General features: G+C 36.2%; 1 protein-coding gene across 2 annotated transcripts in view; it reads right to left on the bottom strand.

The window, feature by feature from the left end:
* CADPS2 (calcium dependent secretion activator 2) overlaps nucleotides 1–22,573 on the bottom strand; it is a 300,595-nt gene that overhangs the window by 111,933 nt on the left and 166,089 nt on the right. For both annotated transcript variants that reach the window (XM_090136996.1, XM_031615180.2), the window contains exons 9-10: nucleotides 5,481–5,547; nucleotides 137–245 (exon numbers count right to left, since the gene is read on the bottom strand). In XM_090136996.1, the coding sequence (XP_089993122.1) occupies nucleotides 137–245; nucleotides 5,481–5,547 (176 nt within the window). The remainder of the gene's footprint in view (nucleotides 1–136; nucleotides 246–5,480; nucleotides 5,548–22,573) is intronic.

The raw sequence follows: 22,573 nt of genomic DNA, 5'->3' as shown, positions 1-22,573 counted from the left end.
AATCTTAAAACCTTTAGATGCAGAAAAAAATACCCTTTGTGATTTTCAGTACTAGATCAAACTAGTAATAATAATAAATAAAATCAATTTAGCTGTTTTACACAAACATATCGTACTTCACAATGATGAAAAATACCTGTGTGAGGAGCTGTATAATCCACAGTGTATCCTTCCAGTTGCATCAGTTCCTGAGGTTCAGACTTCTTTTCTCTGTAACTGCACATTGCAAATGTGTATTGGCTAACCTGAATAAGACAAGAATTCTTAATTGCTCAGTTCCTTTCCAGAGCTAATGTTTCACAATAACGTACACTGCTTAAATTAGATCTCAGTTGCAGTAAAGAAATAAAACATACTTGTACTTTTTTTTCCCCTTCCTGCTAAATGGAAAGGAAACAAAAACCATAAACATCTCCTTGCAGCCTTCTGAAACTGATCAGTCTGATTTTGAACCTTCAGTTTGTTTTTGTAAAGCCTAATATCTGCATTTTCTGCACCTCTGTCATCCTAAACCTCTTTCATCTCCAGGTTGCTCAGCTCATTGTGTACAGTACTGTATTCTGTAACTTCTGATCGAGTGCAACAGAAACAAACAAACAGACAGACAAACAAAAAAACCTAAACAATAAAAGGAGGATTTTCCACCTCAACATTTAAGACTCCACAGACAGATTAGAAAGAAATAAAGAGGGCTGAGGAAAATGTGTTTGAAAATATTTGGAGAGGAATCTAACAGCTGGGGGAGAAAAAGCAGTCACTGGCAAAAAAATTGAAATGTTGCCAACCTTAAAGAGCTCCAAAGACTAAGGAGGAGTGACCAGAAAAAAAGAGCCTGTGAATTTGCAAACACTAGAAGCTAAAAGGAAGTTAAATTACACAGGCCTGTGAAACTCTTGTCTCCAGGAACTGCAGGATGTCTGGCCATGTGACTTGTTTTCAGCTATTATATCACCTCCTAGATCTGCAAAATTATGCAAAGATACAAGGACATGCTAGAAGCTTGTCTAACAGATGATGGAGTGTCCTCTGCTTAGTTGTTCACTGCTTAGCTAATGGTTCTCTAGATCTATAGCTCTGGCAACGATTTCAGGAATTATTCTTTTTGACATAAAACAGCTGATTTCAGCTTCATTAGTTGGCACTGTACCTGCACACTAATCCACCTCAACATCCATTGACTTCAACTGCCACCGACCGAAGGACTTTTGACTCTTTAAAAAAGACTGATATTTATGGAAAATAAGAAGGTATGAGATCATTATCTGCATAATGCTCCTCTGAAAATAGTGTGCTATTTTAAGTATTTTATCTACTTAGTAAAATTCACTTAGAGAATCCCAAAGAAAACAGGCTTATGCCACAGGAAAAGGCCTGGTAGTCAGAGCCTGACCCAGACCCAGTGACCAGCAGGGGAGTCAAGAGGCAGCAGGGCAGCCCAGGGCCCTGAGAATCGTCAGCTCCCCAGGGATAGGGATGGTACAGGCTGGGGCAGGCCATGGCCTCTTCAGGGCCCATGGATAGGATGGACAGAGTTATGGGGAGCTGGAGACTGGCCTACTGTGGTGTTGTTGGGTTTGGGAATGATAACTGGGTGTTGAAATTGTGGTCTGGGAGCTGATTATGATGGCTTGTGTTGTGGGCAGGGTAGGGGAAGTCCCCAAGGCACGGGGCCATTAGTGCCTTCAGGGCCTTGACACAGGCTCAGCCCAACCTGTGTCATTCTGTCTAGGTTCAGCAGCATTATCACCTCCAGTACTGCTTGGTATTTCCCTGTTTATATTCCTAAGAATGGTATCATGCACTATCACAGAGAGAACACCAGGTAGTCACACACCTCTAAACCCTCTGCAGCTATCACTGCCATTCATGTCAGCTTCTTCCTCCCTTGCTGACTGATTTCATTTTTGATTCCTGATGCTGCAGTAAAGCCCTTTTTCAAATTATCCTTTTTGGCCAAATGAAATAACTTGGCAGACACATCACCCACATTTTCTTGTCAACAATTGTATATAATCATATTATACGGACACACTGAGCTTTCAAAAATGAAGTCAGCACATACTTATTATTGAAATGCGTTGGAATCCCATTTTTTTAGATTTTCTTCTCTACTGCATGATTTGAGGATCAGTTTGTGGAAAATCTGGGCTATATGGCTCTGCTGATTTTTAATCTTACCACTATTACAGAGATTATAACGTTGTTGATTTTACTTTTAAAAACATATTTCAAATGTGTTTTTCTTTTTTTAAAACAATTTACTAAGAAATACTGATATCAAAGAAGCTTACAGTTCATCAAGATATCTTAAAACCTCTCAGCCAAAGAAAGAAATAGAAAAAACTCCAGAAAAAAGCTGGGGAAAAAAGTTCCAACAAAATAAATACAGAACTTGCCTCTGCTGCTTACATTCAGAACCTCATAAATTCTCTTCCTTATTGTTAACTGTGGCCACATGTAGATATTACTGGGGGAACCATCAGAAACAACTTTTTTTTTTTTTTTAATAGATCTGTATCCGGCTGCATGTATATTTCTAGTAGTTAATGAAGCTGTATGCTAGAAGTCAGCAAATTATTATCAGTACTTCATGGGATAATGGATATGCAAAATTGTAGCAAAAAATACAGAACACATTTTCAAACATAATCGAGCCACCTTCTTAAATAAAAATGCTTGACAAGAGAAGAGGAAATCAACTTCCTATAACTGCATTTACCTGAATTTCATAATTTTTCAGGAGTTTAATTTTCAGATGTTTAACCCGATTTATAACAGAGTGGGAAGCTGACAAGAAACCTGTGCATTCATGATGGACAGAGACAGGCAGCAATCTGAAAATGACTTCTAAGCAGTGGCGCTAGGGGATGCTCCCTCTGTGCAGAAAGACTCTGTTCAGTGTGCCAGGAGGAACTCACTGCAAATCAAGAGGCTGACTCTGGTCCCTGCTACAGGACAAATGGGCAGCCCATTTCAGGAGTTCAACTGCTTGGATTAGCCTGCATAACTGGGCTGTTCAGAAAACAATTATCTATTAAGCATATAACTTTTCAAATATTACAAAAAATGAAATTAAAGTGACAAATTAATCTGTGTTTATATTACTGGAGGAAGATTATTATCAGTGGACAAATTAAAACATAGGACATCCAGCTGAAGTTTCTTACCTACCATGTTATATCCCTGTCTTTTTCTTGTTTAAAATGAACAGCCATTTAGAGAAATGACTGAATCGTAAAAGGAAGAAAAGCAAATACAGTGAGGAGGTTATTATTTCCAGACTCTGTAACCCTCCTCTAACATCAAACTGTTCTTTCACACATCACTACTAATTTTTAATACATATAGCAATAAGAAAGATGCACATTACGCACTCTCCTGAAAAATCAACATTACTCATCTAGTTTCACACCCTAGTTAATTTTGTGTAAATCATACTGATAGCTTCCACCTTACAACTGAATTTCATGGCCTTAATATTTACCAACAGAAGCTAAAAACTAATGTACATAGGAAGAATCATCAATAAATCAATGATATATCAATACAACAGACTGATATTCATTACTGAATGTTTATTTCACATGTATTGACTTCAGCTTATTGTCAGTGTGTGCGCAGTGTACACTATATAAATGAGCCAGATCTGTCTGGACAGTAAACATTGATTTAACACAGTTCTTTTGATACAGCCTTATCGAATTGGTAGGTGCTTTAAAATGACATAGATGACCAAATCCCATCACAGTTGGAAAATTCCTGTAATATTCTTCTCTTCCAGTACTTCAATTCCAGCATAGGAAGTAGAAGACAGACAAAATTCACTTGGATTTTCTCCATGTCACACACAGAAACATGGGTCTCTTAGGTGTGTGCCTTGTTAATACTCAGGTGGCACCTATGGTTTGGAGGGAGAGGACAAGGTCCTTCTTTCTATGAAAGGGAGGATGTGAAGTAGGAAGAGTGTGAAATAAGAGTATAAAGGACAGGGGAGCACTCCAGTCTTTCCTTTTTCCTTCCAAAATAACTTCAGGAAGTTATTTTGTCTTCACATCTGTCCCTTAGCAGCTATCCTATACAGAGAGCTTCGCAGCCTTTGCAAATCTCACTAAAGTCACAAGAAGTTCTCATCTATACTCAGAAAATCTGTACGCAAAAAATCTTAGTAAGATCAGAATAAAAAATTACTTTCTCCTTTTCCACATGATCCTTTTAAACTTTATAACCATTACTCAAATAATTATCATAAATTAATATGGCCTCAAGTCGTGCCAGGGGAGATTCAGGTTGGGCATTATGAAAAACTCTGAAAGTACAGTCAGGCACTGGAATGAGCTGCTCAAGAGCATGATGGAATCACTGTCGCTACAGGCGCTCAAGAAATATTTGGATGTTGTACTGAGGGACATGGTTTAGTGGGAAATATTGCTGATAGGTGGACAGTTGGATGGTCTTGAAGGTCTTTTCCAATCTTGATGATTCTGATTCTATGATCAATATCCAAGTCAATTCCCATTGCAGCCATGGAGAACACAAAAACATCAAGCTTCGCAAGAATAAGTTGCAAACACACTCAACTTTTAGCTTTACTTTGTTAAAGATCTTCATGATTTAGGAGTAGGAAAGAGACTAGCAGACTATGACTTGACAGAATGGTAGAGAAAAGAGTCAGGTTTTCTGTAAAGCAGTCTTAGAAGCCTTCATTCCTGTTAACAGGCATCATCCTTTGCATACTATTATGGAAGACTAATGCTTAAACATTTTTCTGACAGCAAAATAAAGGGCACATGGAAGAACAGTGTCTAAAAGAACATCAAAATTTTAACTGCCATCTGAAGACAAGTGCAAATAGCAAATATTCACTTTTCCAAAGATTCTCAGAAGTTGTTTATTTCTCAATTTTGACAACAGAAATAAAATCCCAATGTATTAGTCTCATGTCAACATTGACATTCATTAGTATGTGAAAACACAGCTCAAGGTCTGGACTAAAGGTTATGAACTATCAGTCCAGCACATTTTTGTGGCCAAGAAAAAATCCTGCACTAGAGTTTCTATGACCAGTAAATATAACCATTAATTTTAAATGCAGGAAATTCTTGATGAGACGGAATAAAGGAAACAGTAAGTACAATCCACTTACAAAACATAACTATTTATGTTAAATTGAATGTTGATAGAAAGTCATTGGTAGAATATTTTAAGATTGCAACAATTTTATTCAGAAATTTCTAGGCTTCTCTTGAAATATTTCTCAGCGTAGGGACTGATTTATATAAATAAAATTTTATATATGTAAAACTCAGTGGCGTTTCTGTTTACTACAAATGGGCGCATAAAAAAATACATATATTCTGGGAAGTCTGTATCTCATAAGAGGCTTGGAATTAGCGATGAACATAGTGACTTATAAATGGCTCCAGACGGCATACATATGAAAATAAATACGTTTTAGTGAAATTTCATGGCAGTCTACTAACCTGAACAAGCACAAAGTAGCGCTTTTTCCACCGCTTCCACACCTTTTGTCCTAGAGCATACAAATATCTGGAAAGGAGATAATAAGGAGAATGTTTTTTTTTTTTCTATTAATACTAAGCATGATATTCAGAGGATGCAACACTTACAAGTGTATTCACTTACCATACCTACCAGGATTCTTCTCATTGTTGTCACATGACTGTGACAGCAATGCAATTTTTTGTGATTTTTTTTTCTGTTTCCCTCACAACTAGCCTTTTAATAATAAAAGCAAAATGCAGAAACAAATGATCTGTGTAAGACTAACCTGCTCATCACTTACATTTTACCAATTGCCTACGAAAAATAGCTTGAAGTAGAATAATTTTAGTTCCACCAAAATATTGAATATTAGAAAAGTTAAACTCTCCAGCAGTTTTTTGGTGCTTAGTTTCCATAGATTTCTGAGTGTTTCTCTAGTCTATGAGAAGCCAGTCACAGTGTCAGCTTGGGAAAATGCTTAAATAAAATGTTAGTGAACAGGATTCTTATTTTTTCCAGAATAAGTTTCTAATTTCCTAAACATACTATAAGAACTTGTAGATTAAAAAAAAAAAAAATAGTTCTCATCATCTTGGCAATTTCTAGGCTACAACAATACAACCAGAAAGACTGAGCAGTGGTAAGATAAAACCAAATATGCTGATAACTGTTTGATGACAGAGGAAGCATGCAGATGCAGCAAGTTTTATAGTACAATAATATATTTTTTTCTGCCATTATGGTCATGTCGCACTATTATTAACGAAAGCAAGGAGAAAAGGATGGGCAGTGGGCTTGCTAGAAAGAGTCTATGAGTAGTAAAGACAAGCTGCTGAAAGGGACATGAGACATCTCTTCAGGCTGGCCAATCTCACTGAAGTGCATCTAGTACAACTAGGTGGGTGAAAGGCAGACTCATATTGTTATCAACGAACATCCTATAATATGGAAAAGTTATGATGACCATGATTGGAACCGGCTGATGGGATGGTTGGTGGGTGGACAGGTACCTTTTGGGAAAGATGAGAGAGACTGGTGCTCTCTACTTTCGAAAGTCATTTGGAGCTCTGCTGCCTTGAGATATTGAACTCAGTGTCAAAAAACAGAGCGATCAGCCAACCACTCACGTGAGACACATGAGTAAGATGCAGGCAAAACCTTTTTTCTACCTGTCCTGGGCATATAATTCAACACATTCTTTCTTGCTTTGGACACCACAGAGAAAGAACAAACTTTTATTTATCATGAATGTTCAGCATAATGCTTATCAATAAGTATGGTGGTTTCCCAGGTTATTTAATGTCTTCCTCATTACTGTGACACAGACATTTTGCCCTACGTAGTTTTCCTATAAGAAATACCACACATGGTTCTGCAGTACAGGTAGAACTGTCACAAGTTACACCAAATTCATAATCCTAAAAAAGGAAAGGATACGAAAACAAAAAACAACAATGTACACTAACTATTCCTCCTGTAAGCTGGAAGTGATTTCATTTCCAGTTAAGGTGTTAAATAACATCTTTCTTGGGAAACAAAGGACAGGAACAGTAACAACATTAATATCAGCTGTTGTTAGATAGGGTTAGGTAACGAAGAGCGCTCATGACGCAAAGCTGGGACTTGGTAAAGAAGTTCACAGTGTTATGGCACTTCATTTTGTAAATCATTATAAACTCACAGCTATAACTTTATGTTCCTAATTCCTCTGCCAGTGCCAGCTCTAGCGGGGACAGTATTTTCTGGTGAAGAAAGTTTCAGTCATTTACAGGGGATATATCCAATGCCTATTTCAAGTGTGCTAGCTCTTGAAATATCAGGAGACTAATACTTTAATTTAAATCTCAGGTTTATACCCAGAAGGAACCAAATTCCTAGACTCCTAAATCTTATTTGAGATTCTCTTTTTTACTGAAATAAATGGGAAACAAAGGACCTAAGAAAGCTGTTAAATTTGGACAACAATATCTAGGATCCATAGAAACTGCAGTTCACATATAGAAAAGACTATAAAAGGTAGTTCACGGAATTAAATTAAATTTGTCACAACTAGAGCAGAAAATGAAGAGGTTAACAGATTCAGAGGTAAACTAAGTCCTATATTTAAGCTTAAGAATGTTTTAAGATGAGAAGTTGCATGTTTTTTCACAGGTCTCAGTTAAATGTCACACAGCACAGCAGCCGCTCATAGTCAGAAATGCACGGAGCTGCAGCTTGCTATTTCTCTACCTGTATGAGTATCCATATTCACCTACAGTCTTGCTCACTTTCTCCAGTCAAAAAAAGAGTGCAAAAGATGCACAGAATTGTTTGTTCAGATTATTTTAAATACCCTCAGTGGCACTAATAAACACACAGCAGCTGCCATTTCTTCAGATGCTGTGTCTGTCTCTACATGCAGCACCAAGAAGCAGCTGATACTCAGAAGTAGTGAATACCATATTCCTAAAAATTAATCACATAATTTGCTATAATTTTCCTGTCTTTAATTTATGTTATAAAGTTGGGATCATCAAAAATAGCTTTTTAATTACTAGTTAAGCCATACACCAAGAAGAAAGACGTAGAGATGATTTTCCTGTATCTGAGCTCTAGGATAGTAATTGCTTATTACTAAAAGAAAATATTTTGACTTTTTTTTTTATTATTTTTTTTATAGACCATGTTTTGCAGCTTTTTCAATGAGTTAGCTGACAGGATGTTGGAAAGGAATGGTTTTCTGATGTCCATGGCAGTATGTAAATACTTTTATTCTGTAAAAAAAACCCAACACATTAATATTGTAATAGATATGTATACGTAACACCTATAATGGTATAAGCACACATTAGAAGGTATACTGCTTGTATGTACATGATGCTTGGTTGTCTTACTTTTTCAATGTTCATATTACTCATACAGTTAAAACCATTACATCTGCTTTTCCACAGCACAGAGAAAAAAGGAAAATTATTTGTGTATGTTGAGTCACTAATTGCTACACCAATGTAAGGGTTTTAAAACCATTTTTCAGACACTATTAATATTCAACTAAGTGCGCAAACCATGCACTCACCTTCCAAAGACTTAGGCTATAGAAAAGAATCCTACAGTTTTTGTTTTTTGAACATGATTTAATATTGCCTTCTTTCTTTTCCCTCACTCACAAATCAAAAAGTAACAGTCTGATCAACATTAAGACACAAATTTATCTGATTATACTTCACAGTACTTGCACTGCCACAGAGAATAAATGTCTAATATTTAAAGTTCATATTTCCTGGGAAATAAAAAAACTTATACTGTTGCTACAGCCAAGTACACTTGGATAACAATGTTTCCTATACAACTTATCTGTCAGTATCACTTGTTACTCAGGAAGTAGAATAGGTAAAATCAAACAGAACGATCTCTGAACAGAACACATTTTCTTATCAAAGTCTGACCATCACTAAATTTTAAATATGTAAGGGTTGAATATTTTTCAAAGTGCATTTCCTTGTGTTACAAAAATTCAAAACCACATCACTAAATATTATTGTTCAGTTTCAATTAAGTGGCGGCGTGACAGGGATGAAGATGGCAGCTTATTTGCTCTACGCCCACACTGAAAGAGTGCAGGGCTCTACTTTCTGATGAAAAAATCAGCGTTAATGAAAAGCTGAAAAACATAATTGAGTGTGGAATACTGGAGCTATTCACTGCTGGAGAAACGAGAAAGGACTTATTACTTCTACAGAGATCATTTTTAGACGAGCCTTTTTATTCCAAGGAACGAAGCAATCTACCTACATCTTGAATGATAAATTCTCTACTTGTAAAAAGCTTCATTTATCACAAACAATGAAAAAAATATAGAAAGAAAAATCAATAAGCGTAGCAGTTTAGTCCAGCAAAGGCCTTTCTTAAAGAGAAACCTCAGTCAAGGTTGAAAGAGCAATTAATGCAGTCTCAAAAATCTGGGCCATTCTGATAGAGTTCGGTTAACATGTGGCAGAAGTAATCATCCACTTGTGAAAATGATTTTCAGTTCATTCTCAAACACCTTTCAGACACTCATGATCCCATTTAGCTGACAACAATACAGGCTATCTGTGGGCATCATTGCATTCAATGTGAGAACCAATGGGGACCAAATGCCCACAGGCACTTTCAGTCATCCCTGCGCGCCTGCATAAAAGGAATCTTCCTTGCACCGCATTCCTTCTTTTATTTAACCCCACAAGATTAAGCCATTTTTTGCCTTCAGTTGAGGATGAGAGAGAAAACTGATTCAAGACAACAATATGACCTGGGTCATAAGAAACCTAGCGGTAAACATTCTCGGATTCATTTTAGTACCTTCTGTGCTCTTGAGAAAGAGAACTAAATAAGCCTTCAACAGATGGAATGAAAAAAAAATCAGCCTAAACTTCTATTGTAATTATGATTGCTAAGGATATAGAAAACTTGAAGAATGTCAAGTAATACAAACACCCCAACCACAGCAAACAGTTCCATTTATTCCAATGAGCAAGATACTCATAATATGAATAGAAAAATGAGCTTTTTTTTTTTTTTTCCTCCTAAACAACTTCTCTCTTACAGTATAAATGGATCTGGATATACTAGAAAATCAGATATCCCTAGATTCTTTAACAGCGATAACTCACTGCACTCTAAAGAGCTTCAGCATTTGTGAATATGCATACCAGTACTTAAGGAGCCTGCAAAGTAACTGCAATGGCAACTTGAGAATTACTGATCTGGTTCATGTCATATCATGAAATATGTTTGGTATGTAAAGGGAGAATGTTTATCAAGACAAAAAAATATCCTTTAGCTTTGAGAGAATTCCAGGTAACAAAAGAATGATACTGTTCAGACACAATGCAGGAAGTGCTGTAATTCTGAAGTAATATAATTGTAATGTAAATAGGTAATACAGCACAACTGCGGGACACCCACTCTCTGTATTTTTTTATGGGGTTTACTTTTGAGCAGAGCTATCCTAATCCCAGGGACCAAATAACAGTAGTTGCAACATCTGTGAGGCAGTCCTGGGGCTCATCTCTTGGTTTAATTTCCTCTAAAAAGATCACTGTCTATGAACACAATTGCTCCATGAGGTGAAATCAAGCAGAGTAAGCAGAAACAACTAAGAGATTGGTTTTAAATGTGACAACCTGAATTTAAATTCTTCCAGTAGGTGTACTAGAAAAAAGTTTCAATTGCACTTCTTTCCCATCCATTTGTGCTGTATCAGAGGTTGTTTAAATTGCCAGGTCTTAAATCAACTCATCCTCAGCATCCAAAAGCATCCAGGCATCCAGCCCGGACACCTCTCCATCTCACTGCAAGTACATAACATTGCAATTAGATAGAAAAAGTGGTGACCTTTTTTTCCAGGCATGCAGTGATATTATTTATAATCTAAATGGCTAAGGACCTGCTAATATGAAAAATCTACTTTTGTTGCTAGGTCATACAATGCCACTGGTGGAATCAGTTAAAACCCTGGTTCAGTGTCACACTGGTATAAAAAAAAAATCAATGAACTAAGCTGCCAACTGATGCAACTCCAATTCTGGCCACTGTGTTGAAAATAGTCCGCTTTTGGCAAGAGAGGCCACTAAAAGATGTGAAATCTTTTAAGAACATTACTTGGTTTTGATTATCTCTGGCTACTTACGCATTTCATTCCATTGTCTAGAAAGCTTTACTTCTGAATTGATATAACCTTAATTTCTTAAAGAACACAGACCTCATCAGAGCTACTCCTAAATATCAACAATCGTGTTTTCATAACATTTGTTGTGATCGTCACTAGTAGGCAACTTAAAATCTGAAAACAGATTATATGAATAAGAATTTCTGTATCTACCAGTCATGAAAAAGTAGATAAGGTGACATTCTCTGAATTCTGAAATACTTCTGTGTCTATCAGAACATACTTGCAAATGCTTGTTAGCAATCTGACAAAAGTTCTCATTCTAAAGCTCAGTTCAGAATAGTATATACTACCTTGCTCTTGAGTCAGTTCTGTGTTAGTTCTGTGTTAAAGCTTCTGTGGATGCAATGACAGAGACTACTCCAATAGTCAGGATTTGAAAATGCTTGTTAAACTTGGTAGAATAAATTTAATTCCAGTTGCACTACAGCCAGTCCAGCATGAAAAGTCATAGTGTAAAATTACAACCATGGGGGGGAAATATAGTTACCTTTTTGGAATTTGTATGCCATATGCAATCACTGAAATAGCAGACTCTCCCCACTTTGCAAAAATATAAAGCTGTTACTAAACCATAGATAAAATGTATTTCTCAAAGGTTGGGTAAGTTCAAAATGGAATCGAGGATTATGTCTACAAATATACAAATATAGTCCTGTGGATAAATACAGTTTCTTTGCCCTTGACCAATTAGGTTCAGCTTTTCATGAAGTCACTCTCATATGCTCTGTGAACCAAAAAATAAAGTGTTTTTAAACTTAATAAATTTAAGTTGGATTTTGTATGACAACTCAACATTGGTATTAGGGAAGCCCAATCAGCAGAGTGCTCAAAACTGTCTCTGATCTCAGCATATATATATATGCTGATATATATATATACACATATATATATATATATAATACATATATAAAACAGAAATTGTAAGGGCCTATTCATACTGATACTCCTTATGAATGAAACATGTATCTGTAATTTGACCATCTATATACTATGCTATTAAATGCCCAACTTCATTGGTTTCCCATTTAATTGGAAGCTGTGTGATTTTCTTCTGAATTACAAGTTTGACACTTTAACCTCTCACTTATATAAAACTCCCTTTTAATCTACCAGACTCCACATAAACATTGGAACCACTTGTTTCCATGCAAAACAACAGCAGAAAAGAAAAACAACAAATGATGCTGCCTGTATTGGTAGGTGTTGACTGCCTCCACTGCATCTCTAGCAACTCTAAGGAATATAGGAATAGTGCCAGACATTAATTTCCATTTTTACAAAGCAAAGCAACAGTTATGGCTTGTTTCCATGAACTCAAATTAGTTAGATTTCATTGTGCATTTAATGCATTCCTGGAAAGGTTTGTGAATGAGAAACGCACTCAATTCATGCAAAGAAACCACATCAGGCTCAGAGTCCTTGCCCTGCAGGTGGGTGGAATATGGAAAAGAACAGAGAAAGGACACTTACACCTTACACTTACATCACCTGCTGCTGGCTACAGCAGATGTGACACTGAATTAGATGTACATTTGTTCCTGTATCACAAGGCCAATCCAACGTTCTGATAAGAGATATCCTGCCCTGGAAAACTTGTCAGTGTACAGTGGTCACTGTAGGTGATCCTTTCAATACAAGAGTCAGAAAAGTACTTTTAATGCTCCTGACTGCCTTTTGATGACAATTCATGAGAGAGAACAAGGAAGAACACTTTTGTAGCATGACTCCATTAGTTCTCTTAAAACTTCCATTTTAAGAAACTTTCTTACAGGCAATACATAATTGTACAATTTTAAAGATGCCAAAAAAAAAAAAAAAACCAAAAGAACTTCTGATTCCATGTCCTTTATGTTCTTTTTAAGAAATTTTAACTGTGAAAGACATAAACATGGTTACCTAAAGCATACTTAAGCTTGTACCTTGTTCCCAATGATATGCAGAAGGAAGCAGTAACTGGATGCAAGCATGCAGTTGTATATCCCCAGAATTTTCTCCTATCCTCATGCTATTAGCACCTCCGAAGTTTCTCTGTCTTAGAAACAGTGTCTATCACACATAAACATTCTAAGACTGAATTCTGCAGGAGTTATTCCAAGAAACAATAGAAATGCACAACTACAAATATACCCCCTTTAAGAAACTTTAGCATCCATTCATGGAAATAATGGATTGAGATAACTAGGAAGAAAACTAAAACCCTAAAGAAATGTTGAAATGGTACCAATAATACCTTGAAAATGGCTTTGTCCTGGGTGTTTGCAAGACCAGAACAAGTAATGTACAAGAAAACTTCTTACAAGCTTGTGCTCTAGACCCTCACCAGCTTCACTACCCTTCTCTGGACATGCTCCCGGATCTCAATGTTGTTCTTGTAGTGAGGATCCTAAAAGCAAACACAGTACTCCAGGTGCTCATCAGTACTGAGTACGGAGGGATGATCACTTCCCTGTTCCTGCTGGCAACACTATTTCTGATACAAGCCAGGATGCCATTGGCCTTCTTGGCCACCTGGGCACACTGCTGGCTTATGTTCAACTGAGTGTCAATTGATACCCCCAGGCCACTTCCTCTACATATTCTTCCAGCCTTCTGCCCCAAGCCTGTAGAGTTGCTTGGGGTTGCTGTGGCCGAAGTGCAGGACCCGGCCCTTAGACTTGTTGAACTTCATCCCATTGGCCTCAGGTCAGCTACCCAGCCTGTCCAGATCCCTCTGTAGGGCCTTCCTACTCCCAGGCAGATCAACACTTCATGCAAACTTGGTGTTAAATAAAAGCATTCAAATGTACTGTCCCTGCACTAGAGTTATTAAACTGCAGCTGATTCACAATTAGACCTCTGGGAGTAACACTTGAAGAATACAGAATTTAGCACTTGTGAGGAGGCATGTGAGCCATCTATTGCAGGCAGCCCATTTCTGCTGCACAGGACTGTTCTGGCCAGCAACTGTCTCCCAAACACACGCAATCCTAAAGTGATATTCAACTGTAACACTGTTGATATACAAATTTTTTTTTAAAAAAAGATAACAACAAAAAAAACCCCTGAACTTTCTTCTAAAACTGACCATGGGTACCCTAGAGAAAAATACTTCCACTCTGAGCTGCTAAGAAGCTACAAATGGCAATTTCTACAATTAACATGCAATTATTTTCTCTCTATCAGCTAGGAAAATACACACTTCTCTAAATTATAAAAGCTTTCACAAAACAACATAAACAATCAAAAGTGAGATTTACGCAGCTGAATCACATTCTTGTCTTCTCCCTTATTTTTACCATGCTGCCCTCCTGTGGATGTCAAGGTATGTATGCTGCAATGCCTCAGTCTACGAAAATCTATTTCACCTTGCATTGTGACTGACCTGAACAGAAAAGAAAATGCAAGGGTGAAACCATAACAAGAGGTTAAATTAAACTTGAGGGCAAGGACTGCAAAACTTGTATTTGAGCTTCAAAATGGGTATTTTAAGTAAGTACAATGTCTTATTATTCCACAAGTCATGTATATAAGAGAGCAGAGAGTCATACATATTAATAATAAATTTACTCTCAAATTAGGGTGAGAACATTCACAGCATAAAGACACATTATTTCATCTCTGTCAATACAATTAAACACATCTTATAAAGACTATCCAACAACTAAGAAGGGATGGAAATTATCTGCAAAAGTCGTGGTACTTGGAAAAATGAGAATGTGCCAAAAGTACAATTTTTTTTTCTTCTGGTATAGAGATATCAAATACATTGTGAGGAATTATGCTTTTCAAAAATACATTATGCCTTTAAAAACATAATAAAATAGTTTTGAATTGAAGAATCTAAAACTATTCAAATAAATTGTCTCATGGAGAAAAAAAGTCATTTTTGATCAATTGCATTTCCACAGCAGCTGTTTTACAGCTGCTCCTACTTCACTGGAAATTAGCATTACATACTAAAATATTTATATAATTTGAACTCATTCATACTCTGTTAGAATTATCAGCATTATTAAATTACAGATTTCAAAAATGGGCACGGATTAGATAACAAAAACACAGAAGTACAATAGCTGCAGTGACACAAAACAGCTGTTGTTCTTCTATAATTAAATTTATAAATGTTGAAACAAATTACAATTAAAGTCTCAATGATAAGGAATGTTTAAAATATACTTTTCTTTCTAAAGAAATACTACAATTTCTGAAATCTACAAAGAGTGATGCTATGTTGTCTGTCTTTAAAAATCCTATGTTATAAAGAAAACACCTTTTTTTCAGAAACATTTTTGTCTTTAACATAGGGTTAAAACTGTGAAAAGTGCTAAAGTTTAAATCAAGATATTGCATGTCAAAATTTTATACATTATTGAAAAGACTGAAATAAATTTAAGTCTTGGGAAAGAAAAAATGGTAAGAAAGTATTTTGCACAAGACATTTAGTATAGTTATGTGTTATTTTGTTCCAATTAGTGAAGATGCTAACATGCCATATCAATAAAAAACAATTGACTTAAGTAGTGGGGCTAATTAAATGAAACAAGATAATTAAATGCTTCTCAATGTATAATAAGAAGTGATGGCTGAAAGTGTTCCATAATATTGTCTTTTTGTTTTCCTATTATCTGCTTTTCTGCAGAGTTACAGTCAGTGTGTCTATATGCATAAAAGATAGATAGTGTCCAGATGTTAATGTGTTGGTGGCAGGAATCAGGTGTTCAATTAAAATTTATTCAGTGTGCAACGAAAAAACCCAAGCCTTCCATTAGGTAGAACACATACGGCTCAATTAAAAATGAATGCAGCACTTGAGACTAAATTGTACACTCACATTCAATAATGGTAATGAAATTCCACATGACACACGATTACTTTATTAACTTAGTCATAATAGTAATCTAAGAATCAGTGTTATTTTCTGTTTTGGTAATGGTGAAGCACCATTTATGCAATTTTTGCTTCCTCTCTTGCAATACCTCTTTTTCTGTGTGTGTGTAAGTAGTGAATGAAATAAAATCAACTGTAATATTTTTAGATATCTTATTCAATCATATGTTCTCAGCTAAGGTAAATATATAATTACCAACAAACTTAATACCAGAGAACAAGTCCAACTTCATTTGAGTGCATTCTTTATTCAGAATTTTTTTCTAAATGGCTTGAAAGAAAGATCCTTAAAATGACATCTCATGACCCTGTAACATACTGCTGGTTACCAGCCTACTGTCCTTAACCAAAAGGAATTATTCTTTAGTCTAAGCACAATGGAAATCTGCTTGCTTTTCAAAGCTAAGACTTAGAAGCAGGTGAAATGGGTGAGAGCCACAAACATCCAGTTTTAGAAGAGACTGGCGCTCAGGTGTGCAGCTTGAACTCATCCTTGAGTAGAGTTCTCCATGCCAGCACTAGCACGAACTTCATTGCATTTGCTTCTACTTGGTCAATGGCATGGGGGCAGTCCACTTAATTTTTTTTTTTAACCTTAAAATGATATAAAATTTAAGAAAGTCTCAGAGAAAATCACAAATGGATCAACCCTTGGTAATGGTATTAATTTCTAAGCCACTGATATAGCGAACAAGGACTATCACAGTTTCATATTAAGGGTTCTGTTCAGTTTCCTCACCAGAACCATAAAGCTTTACATCTTTGGAATAAACTCTGAAAAGAAGCAGATGGCAGTTTTGGGCTGGCAGTCTTCTAATGCTATCAGAGGAATTCTCCATCTGGTAAAGGAAGAGAAGTTGCTCTGACTCCAGTGGAGACTTTGCAGTGAAAGTCAAACCTACACCAACCAGAACACTTCCCCTGCCAACCTGTCCCCAGTTTACTCCATAAAAGCAGCACAAAAAAAAATAATCTGACAGGTCTTTAATGACAGGTCTTGCTCCAAAGGCAAGCCGTAAACAGGATTTCACATACCACTTCACACACATTTTTCACTTACCTTGTCTTCATCACTTATGCATGAAGCGGAAAAAAATCCTTTATATTATGAAAAAGAAAGCAGTGCTGCATCACTCAACAGATAAAAAAATAATTTAGGATTAGATTATATTAAAACAGGCTTGTGACAGTAAGTACACTAAAAGATTCTTTAAAGTGCAGAAATACTGCAAAATACAGACATTTTCATTTCATTTTCCTTCAATATTGAAAGGAAAAGCCTCAGAGTGGGCTAATTGTGCCTGGGTGCTTTCCTGTACAAACTACTGCAAGATGGACCCAGAGACCCTGGCAAAATTGCAGTGTGGAACTGCCAATGCAACTGTACTGATGTTTAATAGAATGTGGACTATTTCAAGGGAGCTAGCTGTGATAAATACGTTATTTGGACAAAATAATGATAGTGTGGTGCCATGAACATTTTGCTACTAGTCAGAAACAAATACAATACTGTATCAGGAGTGCACTGAAAAAGAAGGCAGCCTGAAGGTTGCAAGAAGGTATCTTCCACCTCTGCTCTGCCCCAGTCAGGCCACATCTGGAGTACTGTGTCCAGTTCAGTAAACTGCTCCTCAGTTCAAGAAAGGCAAGCAATTTCTAGAGAGAGTCCAGCAGGGTTCCACAAACATGACGGGGGCTTGAAGAACCTCCCTTACGAGGAAAGGCTGAGAGACCTGGGGCTGTTCAGCCTGGAGAATACTGAGAAGAGTACTTACCAGTGCTTATAAATACCTAATGAATGGGGCCAAGTTCGTTTCAGCAGTACCCCGTGGTACAAGGGTTAATGGGCACAAACTGGAACACAGGAAGTTCAATACAAACATGAAGAAGAATTTCTTTCAGTGTGACGGAGCACTGCACAGGCTGCTCAGAGAGGTTGTGCAGTCTCCTTCTCTGGAGATATTCAAGACTAGCCTGGACACTTTCCTATGCAAACTACTGCAGGGAATCTGCTTTAGCAGTGTGTTGGACCACAGGTAGCTGCCAATCCCTACAATTCTGTGCTTCCGTAATCACTGACATTATACTACAGTAGAGAAATAAACACATTAAAATTGATTTTTTAAAAGGTCTACCTTTAAGTATCACGAACCCCAATACAAGACAAAAATTAGGTGAATGTTATCTTCATGCAAATAACAGATGGACAATGCAAGTGACAGAAGGACACAACACAGGCAGGTGGCATGCCCCTACCCCTGCAGTTAATAGTACTGACGCTCTCTGAGGAGAAACAATGCCCGGCCATGCCAGACCATATGTAATGTCAATGTATGTCAGGTGGAAATAACTCTCTTAAATTCTATGTCACAGTAGTGTGTGATACCAAGAAGTAAATCAGACCACCGGGTAAGAAAGGCTAATAAATAACTGCATCTCTCACCTGACGTGTCACGCTGATTTGTGGCAGCCATATAACAATAATCTAAGGTCATTATTCCAATAATTTTCAATGGTATTTGGTACTGCAGTCTGGGAAAATAGTTATATTGTTTAGACAACATTTTTGCAGAATAACCTTACAAATATCACAGCCAGTTACATCTTCATGACTACAGACTCATGAAAGTAAGGGAAGTTTCCAGACAACTTTCAGAAGGAATTTTGACGGCCAGAAAAGTTAATGCTTACAATGCAAACTAAATACTCAAATACATAAAATGTTCTATAATACATAATTTTGTATAGGTTATTAAGCAGGGATACTTAAGCCCTATTTTATTCTAAAGATATTGTCAGCAATATTTAGAGCAATTTTTTCCTAGCACTTTAATCATATCTAAAAGTGAGAATTTGCTCTAAATGTTGCTTTTCCAAAGCTGTGGGAACTGTGAACCAGTAGCATAAGTTAATTTGAGCTCAAGAAGCCAATCTGAAAATTCCAGTCAGGCCAGTAACAATTAAGAGTGCAGTTCCTGGGAGTGCACACAAGACTGAACTTTTCATTGCAAATTTTTGAATAGCTCTGATACAGTAAGTTTTTATTTTTAACATTCATAAATTATCATAGCAGAGTAAAAAAAAAAAAAAAAAGCATCCTACTTTATGCTCTCCTATTAGTATGACATATGAAGCCCAGAGAAAAACTGACTTTTCTATATTTCAGATCATGTACATGTAGTAACCTAACTGCTCAGATTATGATCTTCCATGTGAGGACCTAATATGGCACAGACTTTGACAGAGTATAGCATCTATTTTTTAATACCACCTTCAATCTATGTTGACCTGAATTTTCAACCCATCTATTCCTCCTCATATATTAAAAACACTTATTTGTAAATTAAACTTAAAAAAAAGGTTATTGCTTAGTGGCATGGAACAAAAAGCACTTTTTGTTCTAAAGCACATCATATTCTGCTTTAGAGTTTCTAAATTTCTCACCTTCAATTTCATGAACTTAAGGTCTATTTTCAGTTAGATATTATTTCATTGTTTGGTCTTCGAAGCTGCCACCATTTTTTTCATTTTTAATGAAGATAAAGAAAACTTTGTTTTTATATATTAACAGTTTTCTGAAGCTGTGATTAGAGCATTTGCAATAACAGGCAGGATTATATAAAAACCCACCTGGACACTTTCCTGTGTAACCTATTATACAGAACCTCCTTTAGCAGGAGGTTGGAATCAGTTATCTCCAGTGGTCCTTTCCAACCCCTATGATTCTGTGACCCTGACTATGATCCAGAGCTTGAGACATAACAGCCTTAAAGAAACATAGGAGAGAACTTGGTACAAAAATCCAGTATGCAGAAAGTGAATCACTGCCAATACAACCAGCATGTTCCTATCTATTATTCTGAAAGGTTGAAAAGGAATTTTGCAGTACTGAATCAAAGCATGCAGAATCTGTGGTGACAGGACAAGGAGAAATGGTTTCAAACTAAAAGAGCATAAATTTAGGTTGGATATAAGGAAAAATATATAGTGAGAGTGGTGAGGCACTGGAACAGGTTGCCCAGAGATGTGGTGGAAGCCCCATCCCTGGAGACATTCAAGGTCAGGCTGCTGTGGGTCTGAGCAATCTGGTCTAGCCTTGGATTCACTGCAGGAATTGTACTAGACGACCTTCAGAAGCTCCTTCCAACTAACACTGATTATGAGAATTTTCCATACCCTTCTAAAGCCAACAGACACACAACTCAACTTGGATCATTTTGCTAATCAGAGAGCTGGAACAAATTAATCTTAGTATTTTCAGAAGCATCCAGCTTTCCAGTGAAATACATAAGAAAAAACCACCATATTTAAACAGTTCTAATGGTCATTTTTAAAAGACTGTAGAATAATGATTTAAATATAAGTTCTTAAATCTGTTCTTAATTATTTTACATTATGCTTTATAAAGTTGCAATTAAAAAAAAAAAAGGATTTTTTTAAAAGAAGAAATACACTTTCAGGGTATTTTTTTTATTATTATTAACCTTGCTTAACCCATAAATCTTCTTCACGTAAAGTATGTTGTGGTTAAGCTAAGTGAGTTTGGATCTAAATTTATATCTCAGCTTTTACAAATATTTCAGATTAATTACTATGGAATGAATGAAGAATGACACCTTAATTAGTAATGCTTCTCTTGGCAATTAGGATTCTTTTGGCTTCTTGTAGCAATTAAAGTGGCAGTGGCATATCATTAAGGTCTTCAAGATTTCCCATGCCTCCTCAGAAGCAATTACTGTGGGAAGAACTGAAAATCAGGTTCATAGCTATAATCTGCTCTCTAAGGATCTAGTACTAGGATAAACACTTTTGCTTCTTCCTTCCATAGTAATTTTGCATTAACCCATCATCATTATCCAATCAATTACTAATGTAACTTTAATGTGTCATTTTTCATGAAGTTCAATTTTCATTTTTATGAAGAAACTGATTACAGTCAATTGATTTTTCAGAATTGTACAGTATTAAAATAATGTAAATGAAGGCACATGGGCACTTTTCTCTGTGGCAAAATGCCGATATTCATTTATCACAATAAAATACAAGCGTTTATCACAATGCAAAATAGCATAACAGAAAAAACTGCTAAGAGGCACATTGGAATGATAGTAGTAAAGCATTCATACAGTGGTAAAATTAAAATCAAGCCATTCCATCCTGCTGCTCATAAGATATGTAGGAAATTGGTACTTTAGTATAAACATGCACAAATGGCCTTGTGAAAATAAAATTTAGTATGAGTTTGACAGAATTTAGCAAGAAACAGAAGATAATTATAGCAACATGAATAACATTTTTCATCTTCTGACTAAAGAAAAAAAATCTAACACCACTGCTATTAGACCCCAACCTCAAATTGCTTATTAATTATGGACGGAAATTTGACCAATATTTCTGCTGAACTGTGAAGTCACTGCTTTATTTTCTAATTATGGTGTTTCTCATCTTCCAAAGAAAAAAGGGGGAATATTCCCCTTTTGTATCCCATGTTGGATGTCGCAGAAGATAATGAATTCTGATAATAGAAGTAAAAACTTGTGCACAGTGAGGTGCAGACTGCCCTGCTGCTATCTGGCCTGAAGACCTTTATTTCAGCTGGCTGGTTTTTTTGAAGATCACCAGAAATACGAAAAAAAGATTTCTCTCATATCAGGGCATATTCAAGTTTGCATCGTGGGCTAATTTTCCTGTTTATCGACCAACAGACTGGGAACACACACCCAGAATTTTCTAAGACTTCCTACTTCTTGTAATGCAACTGTATCATGGGAACTGGTAGTGACAACAGGAAACAGTAGTTAACTGAAAGATAATTTTTGTTTGAAGTATTTTTTCTGTTAAAATATGTTAAAGAATTACCAGACTATGAGACATCTAAGGATCCCGGGTTTACTCAGTTCTTTTTACCCTCCCAAATATTGCATCCTACTGTAGTTACTTGTTTGGACAGACAGAATTTAATAAAAGTTGCATTAGCTCCTGTGAATTCCCTGCCTGTGAATCTTGGAGAATGGGTGTGCACATTTAGCCTACAGACCTGTAAGAGCTTAAAAAACAAATAAGCAACAAAAGAAATAAAAACAACTCACAGCCATTCTCCCTACCAACCTAGCTATTTTTAAGATTTCTTAATTATTATCTTAAATGTTTACACATATTGTTTGTTAATTCTGACATGGATCTGATGGTTAAATGGGCCATTATAGGTGCCATCGCTGCAACATGCCTTTCCTTTTCTGCCTACAAGATTAGGTCAACCATTTTTTGTCATTATTTTCATGCTTTCTTTCCTCCTAGCGTTTCCCCACCTCTTCAGCTCAACAAAAACACCATGCTTCAAAGGAAAGTTGGGCAAAACTATAATTTGTGATTGGCATAGATTTAATTGTTTTTTTTTTTTTTTCCCATCAAGATTTTACAATATCATTTTGAACTTTTTATTTAAAATGATAGAAGTCATCCAAATACTCATATGCTTTTATTAACCATAGTAGCCAAGCATACAGACCATAT

Source organism: Phasianus colchicus, chromosome 1 (genome assembly GCF_987193195.1).
Source record: "Phasianus colchicus chromosome 1, bPhaCol1.hap1.1, whole genome shotgun sequence".
NCBI lineage: Eukaryota > Metazoa > Chordata > Aves > Galliformes > Phasianidae > Phasianus > Phasianus colchicus.
The sequence above is the reverse complement of the archived record's forward strand: the minus strand, read 5'-3'. Positions and strand labels throughout refer to the sequence as shown.